The sequence below is a fragment of the Trachemys scripta genome, chromosome 12, assembly GCF_013100865.1.
Source record: "Trachemys scripta elegans isolate TJP31775 chromosome 12, CAS_Tse_1.0, whole genome shotgun sequence".
NCBI lineage: Eukaryota > Metazoa > Chordata > Testudines > Emydidae > Trachemys > Trachemys scripta.
Genome location: NC_048309.1, coordinates 20,414,985 through 20,434,658, shown reverse-complemented (window position 1 = coordinate 20,434,658; position 19,674 = coordinate 20,414,985). Strand labels below are relative to the sequence as shown.

The 19,674-nt window shown below is 41.3% G+C and overlaps 1 protein-coding gene across 1 annotated transcript in view; it reads left to right on the top strand.

Moving 5' to 3' along the window:
• The window catches only part of RPN2 (ribophorin II), a 38,796-nt gene that overhangs the window by 12,812 nt on the left and 6,310 nt on the right, over window positions 1-19,674 (top strand). Inside the window, exons 3-15 of the mRNA XM_034787493.1 lie at window positions 1,083-1,258; window positions 2,927-3,002; window positions 5,664-5,798; window positions 7,740-7,916; window positions 8,410-8,528; window positions 9,520-9,625; window positions 12,560-12,651; window positions 13,732-13,846; window positions 14,599-14,793; window positions 15,375-15,461; window positions 16,123-16,218; window positions 18,008-18,083; window positions 18,868-18,997. Coding sequence (XP_034643384.1) covers window positions 1,083-1,258; window positions 2,927-3,002; window positions 5,664-5,798; window positions 7,740-7,916; window positions 8,410-8,528; window positions 9,520-9,625; window positions 12,560-12,651; window positions 13,732-13,846; window positions 14,599-14,793; window positions 15,375-15,461; window positions 16,123-16,218; window positions 18,008-18,083; window positions 18,868-18,997 — 1,580 coding nt within the window. The remainder of the gene's footprint in view (window positions 1-1,082; window positions 1,259-2,926; window positions 3,003-5,663; window positions 5,799-7,739; window positions 7,917-8,409; window positions 8,529-9,519; window positions 9,626-12,559; window positions 12,652-13,731; window positions 13,847-14,598; window positions 14,794-15,374; window positions 15,462-16,122; window positions 16,219-18,007; window positions 18,084-18,867; window positions 18,998-19,674) is intronic.

The window sequence follows — 19,674 nt, the reverse complement described above, 5'->3', positions numbered from 1 at the left end:
ACCTTGAGTTTTAATGAGGCAGAGAGCAATATGGCCTTTTTTTTTTTTTTTTTTTTTTTTTTTGGTACCTCAGCACTATCAGCATTTTCAGGCAGGGGCACAGCTTTGAGGCCCTTATAATTTGTACTTACAAAAACTACATTAAAATAACATTGACTGCTTGATTTTGCAACCTCTAAAGTTAGAAAATGCCAGATTTCCCGTGCAACCTTAATTCTGTCCCCTTGTGCATTCGTCCTGTGTACTGAATGCAGCAGTGGACCCTGTAGAAAAGCAGTATGTGGTCGTATAATTAAAGACTGTCACAACATACATGCTTGCATAAGACCACTTGATTGCTAAGTTATGTATGTATCTTGTTACAAAATGTTCCTTAATATGTTCAAAATTCACATACAACCCAAACCTGAGTATATAGCTACCCCCCTGGCTATACAGCCCTCCCTCACCATCCAGTTACTCTGTATCCTTATGCCACGTGGCAACACTGCTGGTCATCCTGCAGATATCCTTTCTGCCCCTGGACAGTCGCCCCCTTTTATCAACACAAATTCCCCTCCATATCATTCCTGATGTCAGAGGATCTCAGGGTTGTGAGGGTTACCGCCTTACCCTCCACCCCTAATGCCTGGACCAAGCAAATTGCATGCATGAACAGATAGGTGATATGATATCTGAGGCAGAGCCAGCCTCTTTTGGGGTGGGGGTGGTCCTCATGTTGTTTGGGCCCCTCTTGGTGAGTTATTGTATAGCCAAAAAAGAAGGAGCCACTATCTTTCTGGTAGGACTCACTAAAACTGGTCATATTATACTTTATAAGCTCTTAGGGACAAGGATCATATTTTTGTTCTGTGTACAGCACCTACCACAATGGGGCCTGGTCTGTGACTGGGGCTCCTAGGTGCCACTGCAATACAAATAAGGTTTTTTTTATTATTTAACCTAAAAGATAGCAAATGACAGAGGACCTTTTTCCCCTACCAGATTCTGCCCATTCTTAGGTCAAATGTTGAGCACCCTTTCATTCTTAAGATCAGATTCATTTAAACATGGTCTTACATTTTCTGTGTGTTCCGTCTCAGGTTGCCATTTCAAATGAGACCGGAGAGCTGCTGCTTGCAGCTGTCAGTGAGGATTCCTCAGTCAACCAGATCTTCCACGCCGTCGGAGCCCTGAGTGGCTTTGGGCTTCCTCTAGCATCCCAGGAAGCACTTAGTGCCCTCACGTCTCGTCTTAGCAAGGAAGAGAATGTCCTGGCGTAAGTTTTGCAAAAAAATAAAACCATTCACTCAGCTGCATATTCATCCTTTGTAAAGATGTTTTTTTGAAGTGAAGGCCACTTGCACATGTATGGGTTTTTTTAATAATGCAGATTTAGTGAATTAGACACTGCATTTCCAGCGGTGACTTCTATCCACTTCAGTGTCTACTGCTTGGGAGAATAAAATGCTTGTAAATGAGCAGGTGAAAATATGCTCTCTTCCCTTAATTGTTCACCTTCAGGTTTTAGTATTTTCATTTTAGTTTAAGAACAATGACCTTGGAAGAAACTGACTGGCTTTTTTAGAAAGTAAAAGTTCATTTGTTTTGATCTCTGGAGAATCTGGCTTGTGTTCTGCCTCAATCCATTGCTCACAGGTCAAGAGCAATCTAATTTGGTGGGGGGGAATCCTTTGTCTGGTGGCACAAGCATCATGATATTTAGCATCCTAAGAATTTTTAATAGCTTTATTCGAGTCGATGAGCTTGGAAAGAGAATGGAGCTGTTTGGAAGAAGAGAGGAAGCTTTATAGGTGCTAAGACCCTCAACTCCCACTGAAAGACAACAGGAGCTGAGCCCATCAGCAGATTGTAGTATTGGGCCTGTTGATGACTCAGACCTCTGAAGTTACCTGCACTGATTGGCAGTCATTGGACAGTTTTATCTCACAAGGTGTGCTCCACAAGAGCAATTTCTCTGTTTTGAGCATCCAACTGAGGCTCTAAATAAGAAGCTCTTTCCTACTAGTATTGTAACTTGAATTTGTTTGCTTGTGACACTCATATCAATCAGTTTTCTAGTTTGCTTATTAGGCAGGAGATGTACTAAAGAAAACCATATCCTATATGCAATAAGCACTTACTTTGCCAGTGAACAGACTTGTAGATCATGACCAGAATGGACATTTACTATTAAACATCCTGTCAGAATAGTACATTTGATTGAGAGTCTTGACCTAATTGTTGTATACTTTGCTTGTAATTACATCCATTCCTTTCCCCACACCCAACTAAACAAGTTTCTGCTCATTTTGAAAAATATGCTAAGTAATTTTGTGTAGTACAGATAAGTGGTTGCAAGAAACTAGAGACCTGAACATCCATCTTTAAAAAAGGGAAGAGGGAGTTGTGAAAACTGTTGTACCCTGAGAGTGATCCATTTATAACACTGTAATTTACTTTGAATAATCTAGGGCCCAGACTTTCAAATGTAAATTCCTAATGTCAGGCTCCAAATCCATATTTGGGGACTTATAGGAGTGTTCTCCTTTTCACAAGTGCTGGGCAGGCACAACTGCTATCAAAGTCAGTGGAACTTCTGGATTCTCATCGTCTCTGGAAATCCTTAAGCACTAAAATGCAAAAAATTTGACTTACAGTTTTATCAGTAATGCAAGTGCACTATTCTTTTTGTATACATGCATTTTCCTTAACTCAATAGTGTCCCTTTACTTGACATAGCTGAAATTAAATATTCAGTTTCCCGTGTACCTCTTCAGGTTTCTGTTGCCCCCTGAGAACCCCCCACCTCCACAAATCAACTGACAGAATGTACTAACTGCCTCTGTTTTCCATTTCAGTTGCTTGGTTTTAAAATTGTTACGCTTTTAAACTGGCAAAATCACACACTACTTGCTCATCCCTGCTTTGATTTTCATTGTTCCAGAACCATTCAGGCATTACAGACGGCATCCTACTTGTCCCAGCAGGCAGACCTGAGTGGCATTGTGGAGGAGATAGAGGTAGGAACTTGCTTTACTCTTAAATTGCTGAGGCGGTCTTTAGAAATCCGCAGCTCTGAAAGATTGTTTTAGAATGCAGCATTGGCTAACTCCCTCCCTTCTCTGCAGTGTTGGAGTTTGTTGGAAAACTCCTTTCAAAGCAGAATTCTTCCCTGTGAATAAGATTGAACAAGTATGTGGACTCTAGATCTAACAAAGGGGATCTTCAATTCACATTAAACCCAGAAAATTACTAGCGGTGGTTCAAGCCAATTAATGTCTTTATTTACTACTTCTGTTTTTTCCCAAGACAATGATACTAGAGTATTTTCACAGAGTCATAATAATGTAGGACTGGAATCTAAAGACATCATCTGGTCCAGCTCCCCATGTTGAGGCAGGACCAAGTATATTAGACCATCCCTGACAGGTATTTCTCTAACTTTTCTTTAAAAACTTCCAATGTCGGGGATTCCCCAGTCTGCTTTGGACACCTATTCCACTGCTTACCTATCCCTATAATAAGAAAGTTTTTCCTCGTATCTAACCTAAATCTCCTTTGCTGCGGATTAAGCCCATTATTACTTATACTACCTTCAGTAGACATGGAGAACAATTGATCACTGTGCTGTTTCTAACAGCCCTTAACATATTTGAAGACTGTTATCAAGCCCCCACTCAGTCTTCTTTTCTCAAGACTAAACATGCCCTGTTTTTTAACATTACCTCATAGGTTTTCTAAACTTATCACATTTGTTGCTCTCTTCTGCACTCTCCAATTTGTCCACCTCTTTCTTATAGTACAGTGCCCAGAATTGGTCACAGTGCTCCAGCTGAGGCCTCACCAATGCCAAATAGAGCTGTACAAATACCTCCCATGTCTTACATATGACACTCCTGTTAATACAACCCAGAATGATATTAGCCTTTTTTGCAACTGCATTACATTGTTGGCTCATATTCAATTTGTGATCCACTGTAACCCCCCAGATCCTTTTCAGCAGTACTATCGCCTAGCCAGTTATTCCTCATTTTGTAGTTGTGCATTTGATTTTTCTTTCCTAAGTGTAGTACTTTGCACTTGTCTTTATTTAATTTTATCTTGTTGATTTCAGACCAGCTTTCCAGTTTGTCAACATTGTTTTGAATTCTAGTCCTGTCCTCCAAAGTGCTTGCAACTTCTCCCAGCTTAGTGTCATGTGCAGATTTTATAAGTGTGCTCTCCACTCCCATCAGCCAAGTCATTAATGAAAAGCTGACCCCTGCAAAACACCATTTTGCTTATGGTCTTTCAACCAGTTGTGACTCACTTTTTAGCTATTTAATCTAGACAATATTTCCCTAGTATGCTTATGAGAATGTCATGTGGGACTGTGTCAAAAGCCTTACAAAAATCAAGATATATCCTGTCTACTGCTTATAATAATTTGTTCCAGTGTCTTTTCAGGTATCAGAGTTAGTCTGACTGACCTGTAATTCTTTGGGTCCTCTTTGTTCCCCCTTTTAAAGGGAGGAACTATGTTCGTCTTTCTCCAGTCCCCGGGGATCTCACCTGTCCACCATGAGTTCTCAAAGAGAATTGCAATCATTCTGAGATTGTTTCAGCTACTTCCTTAAGTACCCAAGGATGAGTTTCATCAGGCCCTGCCAACTTAAATACATCTAACTTATCTAAATATTCTTTAACCCTATTTTGGCTTGTGTTCCTTCCCTTTTGTTGTTAATAGTAATTATGTTGAGCCACAGTTAACCTTTTAGTGAAAAGTCATGCAAAATAGGCATTAAATGACTACTTGATATTGTTCATTATTAGCTCTCCTTCCCTGCTAAGTAGAGGACCCACACTTCCCTTTGTCTTTCTTTTGTTCCTAATGTATTTAAAGAACCTCTTCTTCTTGCCTTTTATGTCCCTTTTATATCTTAGCCTTTCTAATTTTGTCCCTAGATGTTTGTGCTACTCTTTTATGTTCACCCTTAGCAATTTGTCCATGTTTCAGTTTTTCTGTAGGAATCCTTTTAATATTCAGGTTATTAAAGAGCTCCTAATGGAGCCATATTGACCTCTTACCATTTCTGTCTTTTCTTCTCATTGAGATAGTTTGCTGTTGTGCCTTTTAATATTGTCTCTTTGAGAAACTGTCAGCTCTCCTTTCCATTAGATTTTCTTCCCAGGGGACCTTACCTACCAGTTCTGAGTTTAAAGTCTGCTTTGGCCTTGTTCTCCTGCTCTCACTCCTTCCTTTTCTTAGAATCTTGAAATCTCATTTCATGATCGCTTTCACCCAAAATACCTTCAACCTTCGGATTTGCAACCAATTCCTCCTGGTTAGTCACAATCATGTCTAAAATGACTGTCCCTCTAGTTACTTCCTCTGCCTTCAGAAATGAAAAGTTCTCCTCAGTACATTCTGAGAACTTACTGGACATTTTTTATTTTGCTCTACTAGTTTTCCAACAGATGTCTGGGTAGTTAAAGTCCCTCATTACTACCAGGCCTTGTGTTTTGGCTATTTTCATAGCTTTAAAAGTTGTTCAGATTACAGTAGAGAAAATTCTTATAGTGATCCCAATACAAATACTCCATGAATGTATGCCTAATAGATGGAATTAATCTGAGTAGTTCTGCTGTCAGTGGTACTTGTCTTTACCTTTCATACAATTTTTCTCACTCGTTGCTGCCAGGACCTTGTTGCCCGCTTGGATGACCTAGGTGGGGTATATCTGCAGTTTGAAGAAGGACTTGAGACTACTGCATTATTTGTTGCTGCTACTTACGGCCTGTCAGACCATGTGGGTACAGAGCCAGCGATGAAGGAGGTATGTAACAGATCCTATGATCCAGAAGGTGTAGTAGCTGGTAAAAAAACACTTGTGAAAGAACATTAATTATTGTATCCGGAGAGCATTAAAAGGTGTAAGCAGCACGTATAACTGAGAGCAGAAATTGACCCATAGCAAGGACTTATAGGTTCTAAAGTTTTACACTGTTTTGTTTTTGAGTGCAGTTATGTAACAAACAAAAAAATCTACATTTGTAAGTTGCACTTTCGCAATAGAGATTGTACTACAGTACTTGTATGAGGTGAATTGAAAAAAACTATTTCTTTTGGTTATCATTTTTACAGTGCAAATATTTGTAATCAAAAATAATAATATAAAGTGAGCACTACATTTTGTATTCTGTATTGTAATTGAAGTCTCAATATTTGAAAAATGTAGAAAAACATAAAAAAATATTTAATACATTTCAATTGGGATTCTATTGTTTAACAGTGCGATTAATCACAATTAATTTTTTTGAGTTAATCACGTGAATTAACTGCAATTAATCGACAGCCCTAATAGAAATCATTATTGCGAGCCCTCTACAGGATCATTTCCTTAGCATCTTTTAGGGTAAAATTCACTGAACCTCAGTGTACCGTTATAACCTGTTTTGTGTAAGGACCTGAAAAAAGAAGCTAGGCTGAGCCACTTGGTGCATCATTCAGGTAATAGCAGCAATGGAGGGGGTTGAGAATGAAGCCTGTGTACGGAATCGGAGTTCATTCTTGGCCGTTTTCCATGTTGCTGCCAAGCGGTAATTTGGATGTCGCTTTTGACACAAAGGTTCTGGTGAACACAGTCGCACATTTCAGACTGTCAGAGTCCCAAGACAGAAAAAAATAAATTGGTCCAATTAGAGAAAATTGTTTAGCGTTGATTCTAAATCAGACTGTCAGGAGCTCTTTTGTTGGATGACTTTTTAACTGAATGGGGAAAATACCTTCTCTTCAGAAAGCTGCCCAAGTTATTTTAAAGTTTAGCCAGTTTATAATATTTAGAACAACTCCCCTTACAGTTTTCATGGTGTTAAACCAGTGTATCTGTTGATGATTAAGTCCCTGATCCCGCAAGATGCTCTGTTCTGTTGAAGAGCACTTTGTGAGATTGGCACGTAATAGAGGATCTGATGCTTCCATCTGGGTGCCTTCAGTTGGGGTCTCTTGTCCATTGACCATCAGTAGATGCAAATACAGGGAAAAATGAGACATCAGTAGATATGAACACAGTGGAAACTGAGCAACTAGAGGAACTTTAAATGCATTTGAGAAAACTAAAAGGAGATTGTTTAGGAGGTGACTGTGGTGGGTGGTTTTGGTCTGGTTTTGTAATGATAAATGAACTGTATCCGTTCCTCGGATATTGGACGGACTCTCTGGGATATGAGGTGTGTATACAGGCCTCTTATTGGCTTTGAGTACCATGCCATTTTCATACCCGAAGCTGGCCCCAATTCCTGTGCTTACATCAAGGGGTAGTCTTATAGTTGGAAACAAACAGGAATTCTAAAGATTCTGTATTAATTTGGGCTTCACCCTCCTGTCTTGTGCTGGGAACTCTAGACCCAAGAACAAGAATCCTAAGGTTCAATCCAGTCGAAGAACAGGTAACTAACCTTCCATTGTTACAGGGCTGACCTAACAATAGTTTAAACAAAATGAATTTAAAAGAAAAGAAACATAAATCTTGTGGCTGTTGGGTACTGTATTTGTATTTGAATGAGACTATTTTGCCAGTCATATCTGCAGAGAGCTCTAAGGTAAAATCACTGGAGTATTAGTCAAGGCTTCTGTTCCTGCACAAGAAGGTTTTTAGCACTTTGTTAGGCTAGGCCCTTTTCAAATGTTGGGGAAAGTGGCCCTCCCTCTCCTTCCTTCCCCGCCACCTCCCCTCCCCCCGTTTGGCTAACACATGATTGGTTCCTCTTTGTTTCAGGATCAGATAATCCAGTTGATGAATGCAATTTTTAGCAAGAAGAACTTTGAGACAGTCTCTGAGGCCTTCAGCGTGGCTTGTGCTGCAGGCTCTTTATCCCAGAACCGCTACCACTTGCCTGTCATCGTTGTCCCTGATGGGCCAGCAGCCGTGTCTCATCATCAACCCATCCTCAGGGTGAGCTCCTAGATCTGAATTTGTCCATAATCTTGGCTCAATCTGCAGTGTTGCAGGGATGGGATGGCTGAGTGCGTTGGATAACGCCTTTCACTTCTGGCACCAGGGCTCAAGTGCAGACTTATTTCACATAGACATTGAATGTGGATTTAGGAATTGAGACTTATGGATCCCTGTGTACTGGGGACTAAGCAGAGACACTACCACAAAAAGCACCACAGTGCTCGGCATAATTGCTTTTATTAGGAGAATTAATAATGTTTCTCATCCCTATATGAAGGCATCATAAGGAACTTGGTAGACTGAGGATGCTGTGTTTCAAACTTGACATGTTTGGCCGTCAAATCATGGGGAATAGTAGTAGAGGGCAGGGGATTCCTACAAGTGAGTTGTCTTTGGATGCTTCTCCATCTTCCAAGAATTAGCTCCCTGGTTGGGTAGCCTTCCCAGAAATGTGGATCTCACTCCTACTAATCACTTTTTCTCTTTCTAGCTGCAAGTGACCAATGTCATGTCACAGCCACTGACTCAAGCTGCTGTAAAGCTAGACCATGCCAAGTCTGCTTCTACCAAAGCCACTGTTCTTCACCAGATGCCGTTTGCCGTTTCAGAGTAAGGAACAAACCTGTTTGTACTGTTTGACATAAAGCAGCAACCTCCGTTATAAAAACGGGATTATTCCCCTTCTCTGCCTCTCATAAGAAAGAAACGCTTGTTAAATGATGGAATACTCAAGGCACCATAGTGATTTATTGGTGAGCGTAGTGATTTTGAGTGCTCTTTAGTAATGATACTGAATCATTGCCACATGTCATTTCCCTACTGATGCAGTTCTCCCCACCCAAAAATATTTCTGACTGCTGGGAGGGAACATAGGGTGTTTCTCCTCTTTCCCTAACTCCTTGGATGGATGAAGAATGATTTTGGCAGGGCTGATCTGTATGCTTAGGGTTGCCTTACTTATTTTGGATAGTGTGGTATATGCTTATCATAATTATGTTTGTTCTGACATCAGACTTGCACCTGAGATGTAGACTTAACGAGAGCCACATATGGTGCCCAAAAAGCCACATGTTTGGGGTTACTGCCATAATCCATCAGTTCAGACTGATCCAGCAAGAATTTGTGAGGGTGAGATGAAGTTGCCCCGCCTTCAAAAGAAATGATCATTCCTGCCTTCCATTTTACTGTGTAAATTCACTCTGTTATAAACTTACTGTTCTTCTGCTCATGACTGTTAACTGTTGCAGTTGCTGTAGATAGAGCATAAGTGTTTGTCTACAAGAAAAAATGCTGTAATAAAACTACGATGCAGTGTACCTAGAAAATATCAGACTTAAATGTAGAAAATATTTTTATTTTTGGAAGCGTTAAAGTCTCTTCTTAACCAGAAATGCTGAATTCATGCTAATATTTTTCAATTTGTATATGCTGCTTCTCTCAGATTCTTGTAAGTTGTGGTAGAGGAAAATCTAGTATACCTTGCTCTTTGGAGCCTTTCACTTCTGTATAGTTGCACAAGTTTCCTATTTGTTAGTTTCCTATATGGATATTGTAGAGCATGTGTTTTCTGTTCTTTACATCTCTGCTCTTGTTGTCACAGAGACATCTTTGAGCTGAACTTCATGAATGCCAAGCCTGCCAGTGGATATTATGATTTCTCCATCAGCGTCGATGGTGACAGTCGATTAATTGCAAACAAAGTTGAGGTGGGTGTGTTTTGATTGCTGTCTAATTGTCAAGTGTTTGTTCAATGGAACTACTTTTAATGTATCCCATATGAAGATCTGGCCCATTGTACTGAATGTGTGCTATCACAATCTTCTGCAAAGCAGCAGACTTTGATTTAGCCTAAGGGGTTGAGCATGGGGCTGGGAGTCAGGAGACCGGGGGGACGGAGGGATGTGAATTCCCAGCTCTGCCACTGGCCTGCTCTGTGACCTTGGGGCAAGTCGCTTCACCTGTTTCAGTTTCCCTATGTGTAAAATGGCCACAAAGTAGCTGGAAATCTACTGATGAAAAGTACCCAATGCTTAGGCTGTATTATTGTTATGACTACCTCAGGATCAGAAGCTAGATCTGGAGGGGATCAATTAGAATAATTTTACTGATTATTAATCATTTAGTAGGTAATATATGTACATCAAATACTGAACAAAGATTAGTAACATTGGCGATGTAAAGCAACTGTTTGCATAACATCCATTAGTATGAAGTGATGGAAGAACTCACTAGAAATATTGGTTCTCCAAGCTATTCAGAATTTGAGTCCATAAACTTCAGGATGTGGTTAAAGAGCCATGTTACGCAGTTCCTTATATAACATGAACATTAAACAGTTGATTTTTTAATGTCTTTGTACATACTCTAAAGTCAAACTTCCGTTCCTTCCATCTTGAAAATAGGTAGACATTGATGTTCGTGTCAGAGCAAGACTGAAAGAGTCAAGTTGTGGGTGCAAATTAAAAAGCGCTTGTTCAAACACACCTCTGCTAGTAGAACAGTTGCCCACTGCCTGTTAGTCAAGGAAATGTAATTGTGAATATATGTTTGGGATTCTACTTTTTCCCCAGATTTGCTCCAGGGAGAACATTCCATTCACAAAGTCACTGCAGTGGTGACAGTTGGGAACAATTGTCACTCTCCTCAAGTGATGTGTATTCTGGGGGGTTAACTTTTTGCCCTCAGTTGCTGCTAATGAAAAAATTAGCATTTAAAATCTTACAGTTCAGTCAGCACAGAATGCGGGGAGGAAGACACTTATTTACAAGTGCTGGCCTCTGCCATGCTTATCAAATTGGCGTTGTAATTGTGGTAATAATTGCACTTAGAGTGTCAGGAAGGGATTGATGGTCTTGCTTAAACTCTCTCGAGGCATGTGGCGCCGGGGGAATGCATTAATGCCCATGGCTTTGTGTGATCGTCTCCTAATAAGAAGACTCATTGTTAGCGGGGAGGGCTGCGGGGGAGCTGTGTGTTCGGAGGCTGTCATTACCATTAATTGTCCCTAATGCATAGTAGTTTTTGACTGTAATGAGCTAAACTGCAGGGTTATTACTCCATGTGGAAAGACTGCATTTCCTGGCATTAAAATATTTGTGAGATGGGCTTGTGTGTAATAGTCAGTAAAGGGAGCTTTATGGAATAGCACTGAGGTGCTCTCAGTTGCCTTTCAAACTGGAAGTGGATCAGATTCTCACTTCCTTTGTTCCTGTCCTAGAACTAATATGAAGTTCTCTTCTCTGGCTAGTTTGGGGCAGGATCCACTAACAAGAAATCTTATGGGTAACATCTGTATTGAAATCTCTAATTCTCAGTTGTAAAGGGACAGAGTCAAGATTGGCAGGGCCAAAATCTAACCTACCTCTTTTTTGCTTTGAACATTGCAAATTAAGTTCTTTATGTAAGAGAAATCCTCTTGTGTGGCAGGGTCTGGAACTCAGAGCAACCCTACAGTAACAAACCATAGTACATGATGGGAAAACATCTTGGCAATGAGTAGATTTTAACTCTCCAAGGAATGCTTTTATAAGATGGTGTGAAGGCCAAAATTATAACAGGGTTCAAAAAATAATTATATAAGTTCATGGAGGCTAGGTCCATTAACGGTTATTAGCCAACAAGGTCAGGGATGCAACTCCACACTCTGAGTGTCCCTAGCCTGTGACTGCCAGAAGCTAGGACTGGATGACAGGATGGATCACTCAATGATTGCCTGTTCTGTTCATTCCCTCTGAAGCACTTTGTATTGGCCACTGTTGGAAGACAGGATACTGGGCTAGATGGACCCAGTGCTCTGACCCAGTGTGGCCATTCTTATGTGAGGAGAACAAATGTGCCAGTTAAAAGCTATACTCTGCAGCAACTATTTATGATTGGGAGGAAGCTGGAAGTAAATCCCACTTGATTTGATTGATTACTTGGATTGTCAACTCTTGGGGCAAGGGCTGTCCTGTTTGTACAGCACCTAGCACAGCAGGGTCCTGGTCCATGACTGGGACTCCTTGGGGCCACTGCAATACAAATAATAACTGGACTCTAATCATAAAGGAGAGTTTGCTAAATTGAAGTAGAGGCCAGTAGCATTTGTGAGTCCTTTAGTTTTGCCCGGTGGTAAGAGATTGTGCAGAAAGACCTACCAGAGGTCTAAGGCAAGAAAAATATAGCAGGTTACTGTCAGACTTGTTAGCTAGATATTAATAGGAACTGAGAAAAGTAGAAATGTATTTTAAAAACTGCGAGCAGAGTAACACACATCGTTTCCATTAATTTTAAAAAACGTGTAGCAGGCTCTAGTTGCTTGAACCATCTTCCTACACTGTTCTTTGGAGAGGGGTACTATTATCTAAAAAGGGTCAGGTATCTGACCATAATAGACAAGCTGTACTTTACTGATCTCAGTGTGAGGTCTGGATTGTTGGCGCATGGGTGCGGGGGTTGGTATGGGAGTATATTCTAAATGAATGATCAGTCTCCAGCCCACCCCCAAATTCTGGCAAAAGGGGTACTTCAAACTTGTTCTCGATTTATCTCATATGCATCTGGGAGTGAGGAGGATTTCTAGACTTCTAAAGGAAAATGTTGGCATGAACTTTGTGTGTGTGTGGGTGTACTGTTAATATCCCTGTTATGCTTGGCTGCAGTTGAAAGTAAAGGTCTCCACAGAAGTTGGCATTACAAATGTGGATCTTTCTACTGTGGATAAAGATCAAAGCATTGCACCAAAAACCACAAGGTAAGGCAATATTGTGTGAGATGCACTGACAAATGACAAGATTGAGCCGAGGCCACTGTTCAGTACCTCCTGATCTGCTGCTATGGAAGCTCAAGTAGTCTTTTGTATCTAAACGTCATCAGAAGTGTATCTGTGTCTTCTCCTTTCAACTCACAAGTCCTTGAGAGCTCTTTGGGGAAAAGTGGCTTTTTTTTAAACTGAAGAAAGTGCTGACAGAAGCTAGACAAGCCCCGTAGCCCTCCGTTACTTCCATGCAGCTACTTCATATTGGCAGTGTGCTCAAGTTAGCAGATAGAAGTAGTTAAAATAATTGCTTAAGTGCTCATTGTATAGGCAGATTTCATCTAGAGGAACCTCTAAGATGAATGTGTGGTGTGAGGTCATGCTACTGCAAATAGAGTTGGGTGAAACTTGTCAGCTGAGACTTTATTTTCAGGGAGAAATGCAGATTCGGCGAAATTGTCTGTTGTGCCAAATTGTTTCAGCCAAAAAATTCTGAAAGTTTAAAACATTTTGTTTTGAGATTTTCAAAACAAAATGTTTGAGTTGGGAGTGGTAAATTTTCATCTTGAATTTTTCTTCAATTTTATTTTTTTTAAATGCAAATGAAACATTTTGTTTCTGGTCAAACAAATAATTTCATTCAACCCAAACCAATTTTTTTTTTTTACTTTTCACTTTATTGGAAATTTCGTTTTCAGGGGGTGTGTGTGGTTTTTTTTGTTTTTGTTTTTGTTTTTTTTAACTGCCAGCAAATCAAGAAATCCATTATTTGCACAGCTCTAACTATAAATCAGTTTTTGTGGGGTTTCTTAAATCCAGTATTTTCCCCTTAATATACACAAATAGCTTGCAGAAATAAATCATTACTTTTTTCCCCTCAGTTTTGTGGGAGGACAGTGATGGAACAGTGAGGCATTTTAATTCTCTGAACTGATGGTCTGTTTTATCAAGTAATCTACAGTAAGTCCCCCATGAGTAAATCGTGACACTGTTAGTCAGACTTACATGTCAGTGACTCCAAACCCTCTGTTGGAAAACCATCTCTAATCTCTTTTTATTCCCCCACCTCCTCCTTAGGGTAGCTTATCCAGCCAAAGCCAAAGGATCATTCACAGCTGACAGCCATCAGAATTTTGCCTTGTCCTTCCAGCTGGTGGATGTGAACAGTGGAGCCGAGCTCATCCCTCACCAGGTCAGGATGAATTTATGTAGTTATCCTGTCTTGAGGCATCTTAGGCAGCAGTTGCTCTTTGAAAAGCTTTCTTAGGCTTTGAAAACCATCCTATTGTCTGTGTTTGAAACGAACTGTGATGGGAAAATTGTAGATAAATACTTTGTGCACCCAAAAGGGAGGGAAAGAAGATTGGATCTGAACAGAGTGAATCCAATTCACTTACTTTTTTTTTGTTACATTTTAAATAAGCCTCTGCTAAGCTTTACTTCATGGCTTATTTAGAGAAACAAATACAGAGTGGAGGAAGCTACATCCTGTGCTGTAAAAGTGCATTTCTACCCTGGATACAGAATGTTCCCTGAAACTCTCACGCCTAAGGTTGCATTCGATGTACCAGCCTCACGGTCCAGAGACCAGGCATGTGATGATAGTAATACATTGCAAGTAGCACTCATTGCAGCCACAGCAGGAAATGCCCAGCACCCAAGAGACTTTGTGAACTGCACTGGTTCCTATATTAGTGTGGCTACTGTGGGGAGGATTGTGCTCAAGTGATTCAGTAAGGTGTCCAGTAGTCAGTACTCCTGAATTCTATTTCTAGCTCTGCCACTGAGTCACTAACTTTAGGTATATCACTTGCCTCCATGTGACTCAGTTCCCCAATCTGTAAAATATGAATACTTGCCTGCCTCAATGTGTCAAAACCAGGATTTCTTCCTGCGATGAAAATCCCTCTATAAGTCTAAAGTCATTATCACTTTCCTTCTTAGACATTTGTCCGTCTTCACAACCCAAAGACTGGGCAGGAGGTGGTGTTTGTCGCAGAACCAGACAGCAAGAATGTGTACAAGTTTGAACTGGACACTGCTGAGAGAAAGACAGAGTTTGATTCTGCCTCTGGTACCTACACCCTTTACTTGATAATTGGAGATGCCACTCTGGAAAATCCAATCCTGTGGAATGTGGTATGTTGCCGACTGTGCAGTGACATGGTTGTGGGATCACTGACAGTGTAGCGAGAAGCAATAATAGAAGCCTAGAAGAATAAAGAGACAAACGCTGTAGTTCTGTGTGGCTGATCTTGCTTCCTTCTATGGCATATGTAGACTCTTGGTTTTAAAAAAAAAAAAATTGAATCGGTGCAAAAGCAAGACTAGAATGACTTTTCAGCTCTGTGTGTCATGGAAGAGCAGCCATGGAACAGGCTCTCTGAGATCAGTCCTGTACTGACTGGGCGTAGGCTCAGATGCAAGCTGCCCCTGGAAGTAGCTTGTGTGTACCAGCTGGGATTTGAACATATCCAGCTGTATGGTGCTAAATGAAGGGCATTCCCTTCCCTGTTCAGAAAAGGAAATGTCAGTTTAAAATGCAATTCAGTAGGTCTATGTGGTGAGTTGTTCATTGTAGTGTGGCTGAATTGCTTAGTCGTCTTTAATGCCTTCATTATGTTGGGGAATCTGTCTCTGTGGGGGAAGGGGAGTGTAATAGCCTTTATAGGTCATACACCAGGGTCATGGCTTTGTAATTTTGTTCAATTCCATTTCAGGCTGATGTTGTTATCAAATTCCCGGAGGAAGAGGCTCCATCCACAGTCCAGTCAAAGAAGCTTTTCATTCCCAAGCCAGAAATCCAGGTACAGCTCAAAAGCTGGGAATGAATTCTATTTTTGATAGAATATTTCACTTTTACCCTTATCAGTGACAGTCTTAAAAAGTAACCTTCCATACGAGAGCATCTTCTCCATGTTAGTGATGCCCATTAGAGGAAAACAAAAATAACTTCTTGGTGGATAGGGAGTTTGGGGTCGCATTACTTATCAGTAGGCAGAAATAAACTCTGTGTCCCAGTGGTTTGGCAACAAAATATTGTGCCATCATTGAGGAGATCCATATTTGAGCAATGAGAACACACTCTGTCTCTGATCTCTGTTAGAGATCACACTTTCTATGCTTCAGCAAGTGGAGACCAAAGAAAGCTTCCAGCTCCTACAGATCTCTCCCCCTACCTCTCCCTCCAGGTCAGCTCATAGAGTAGCATCCATGATGCATGCTGAGTATCCAGAGATTCCCTGTTTTACCGACTACAAGGAAAAATTGACATTGCAAGAAAGCAAGGAATTACATTTGGGAGGGGGAGACACTTCCACAAGGAAGACATGGACTGGGCCTTTGATACTTAAAGGTGCCACCCCAATCAAAATTAGTGTGTGGGACCTGTTGCTGGGACAGAAACTTGTCACCTGTTGAGCTGAAACTATTCTTGTGAAGTGCTTCTAAAGGGAGTTCTCTCCACAGCACCTGTTCAGGGAACCTGAGAAGAGGCCTCCTACAGTGGTGTCCAACACATTCACAGCCTTGATCCTCTCCCCACTGTTTTTGCTGTTCATTCTGGTAAGCTGAATAGATTCCATATAGAATTTCTCTTCTGCCCTACAACCCAAAACTAGCACAGTAAACAACTACAGCCACACCTCTTCCCTACACTCTGGTTAGGAGTAATTAAGCCAATCTTACTGTGATACAGAGGGAAGAATAGTGTCTTCCTAGAGGCCCCTTCTAACTCAGATAACTCTCTGGTTCTGTTTCATTCTATGCTGGACTTCCAGCAAATCACCTTAAGGCACTGAACAGGTTAAGGAAAATGTAATAAAGCCCCTTAGCCTCGGTAAAAGTGCAGTTTTGATTCCCAGACATCGAATGAGAGGCTATCAGGTGACTAGAGGAATCCTTGCCTGACTCAGCAATATTACTTATTGGCTGATATAGCTTCTCTCCAGTCCTTAGAAAGAGCCTGATGTTAACAAGGCAGGGCATTATGGAAATGGGATGTTACAAGCAAATTAATGGAGCTACTCAGGGCTCAATCTAGGTGCAAAGGGTTGGACTAGCTTCAGTTCTAACTTCCTGTCCCTAAATTGTTTTGCTGAATTCATGCTCCAGTTAGAAAATTAAGAGCACTGATTAGGATGAGGCATCGTACAGTGTAAGCTTCTCCCACATGGCTCTGCTGACATTCTCAGTTCTGACCTCAGTTGCCCCTGCTGTTCCAGCCTTAGATTCTTCCAGAACAAAGGCAGTCATACCAAACTGCATGGCAATTTTTTGTGATGTGGATTCTAAAGGACTTGGCTGAGAGACCACCAGATTGATTCCCACTTGTGGACCTAATCAGCATTTGAGTCCATGTTGACAGAGGTGAAATGTACAGCATCAGCCAAGCACCTGTCATCAACTAAACACCACTTTAGAACTTGCTTGGTATACTTTAAAATCTCTCTGCTCATCAAGTTAAATTATACATGGTTTGGTGGGATAAACATATGGCTCCTCTTTGAACCCTCATCCTTACCTCATTGTGTGTTCCAAATGCAACCTCTCCTCTTCTGACGGCTTGGGGGCAATCGGACAGAGCCGTGTCCAGTTACCTTGGGAATCCATGGTGCACTTGTTGATGACTTAGCCAGCACTCCCTCAGTAATGCTTCTCCTTTTCATCTTCTCTTCTACTCCCTTTAAACTGACATTATTACATGGTCATTCATAACCTTTTATTTCTTCTAGAATTGTAGCTAGTTTCATCGTGGGTTCAGTAATAGAACGTTATGTTCACAGTTACCAGTTTTATTCATATGAATTCAAGGCAAATCAGATTTTTCTGAGGGAAGGATGGGTTTGGAGGCTTGCTTTAGCAAAATATTTGTGAGATCCTGCAGACTCCAAGATATTATTTCTTTAAGAATTAAATACCAGCTAACTGACTGCTTTCATGAAACAGACTCGTTATTGCAACTAGGAGCAGTGTCTTCTGCCTTAAAAGCTTGGCAGAAGTAGATGGGATCTTGGGTTGGCCACTGTTTAAGGGCTTGTCTGCACAGGGAAGCTATTGTGAAATAAACTCAGGTGTGAATTGAAGTTAACCCACACAAAGACACTGTTAGTGCGGTGTGGCGAGCTATTGTGGAATAGCTGTTCTGCAGTAACTACTCCAGGCTGTTTCCTCATGTGGACAAGCAGTAACAAACAAGTTGGTTTTGCAGTCTTGGCCATCATTTTAATTTATGAGGAATTTGAAGTAACTCCAGTTTGAAAGGCATGTTGAAGAACTTTGTGGTTAACTGATGACAAATAAAAGCTAATGTCTAATAAATCCATTGTGATTGGGGTTTTATTTTTTCTTTCAGTGGATAAAGATTGGTGCCAACATCTCCAATTTCAGCTTCGCTCCCAGCACCATTATCTTTCACCTGGGTCATGCTGGTAAGTGCCAGAGGCTCTTTGCTTTGTATGACCTCCTTCCCACATGGACTTTACAGATGTACTCTGATGATAAATGGACTCACAACCTATTAACTGTAATGACTTAATAGCATAACGTTTCTCTCTCGTTTTCCTCTTCCTTTCTGCCTTTCAGAATTGTTAATATGGTGATAAACAAACCTGTTTTGTCCATCAGCTTATAACAGCTGTCATTATACTAGGCTCCTCTTGCACACCACTTACCTACACTTAATAGCACTCTTCATATCAGAGGTCACTATTTTTATTGTGTATTCACCTTTTGGTAGATGGGGGATTTTTTTTGAGGCAGTAGAGTGGGGATGAAGGCCTATGGGGTCTCCCTATACTCCTTCTTGAGTCTATTTATACACACGTGCACACACTGTAGACCAACTTGTCCTCATCAGGAATGGATGGGACCTAGTTTTCTCTGAGAGCTCTGAGTTCATTGGTTTTTTGGTCCCTCGCAGAACCCTGGAAGATCCTCCTCCTCTAACACTCACAAACCTTCATATTGCATCCACCAATCTTCCATTTGAAGAGAATTGGACATAACTCACCAGTGCTGCTCTTTCATCAACAACAATGGCACAAGGCCCTTGTTCCCATGGAACTGACTGCAGAGTCTCTCTGGTTCTCCTAGGCCAAGGAGCCAGAGAGAGAATGGAATCCAAGGCTGTTACTTCTAAACCGTCTAGTGCCATGAACAGTTTTAACCAGGGTCTTGCTTTGAAATGAGACTTTCTGTCTTGTCTCTTCATAGCCATGTTGGGGCTCATGTATGTCTATTGGACTCAACTGAACATGTTCCAGACTCTGAAGTACCTGGCCATCTTGGGCAGTGTCACATTCCTGGCAGGCAACAGAATGTTGGCCCAGAAAGCAGTAAAGAGGTAAGAGGAAGAGAGGTGGATGTAACTGTAGGGTCTGGTTTCTACAAAGCCGGGGGAAGGAAGGAGGCCATGTTCCACTGGCCGTTTTCAGCACAAACACCTAATGGAGTGCTAAATAGCAAGTAGTCTAGCTGCTTGCAGTAGGGGTGGCTGTCACTGGAGAATTGCCAGCTGTGGAGTTTTGAGGAGAGTGGATTATAAAGCAGCTCAATGACTTGATCAAATACTTTGAATTTTGAGAGAGGGAATCTGTAAAAAGCAACAGAGGCTCCTGTGGCACCTTTAAGACTAACCGAAGTATTGGGAGCGTAAGCTTTCGTGGGTAAGAACCTCACTTCTTCAGATGCAAGACCCCTCTGATACTTGAGAGAGGGAATGTGTGCTTTTCCTTGGGCATTGACAGAACATGGGTTTTCCTGAAGTCACAGGCCAAGACTTTTCAACTTGGGGCCTAAATTAAGGCACTTAAATGAATGAGCTGTTTCTCAGAAGTGCAGAACAGCCACAGCAATCATGGCGGATAATAGAGTTACACCTCTACCCCGATATAACGCTGTCCTCGGGAGCCAAGAAATCTTACCACATTATAGGTGAAACTGTGTTATATTGAACTTGCTTTGATCCATTGGAGTGCGCAGCCCCTCCCCCCCCCCCCCCCCCCCCCCCCCCCCCCCCCC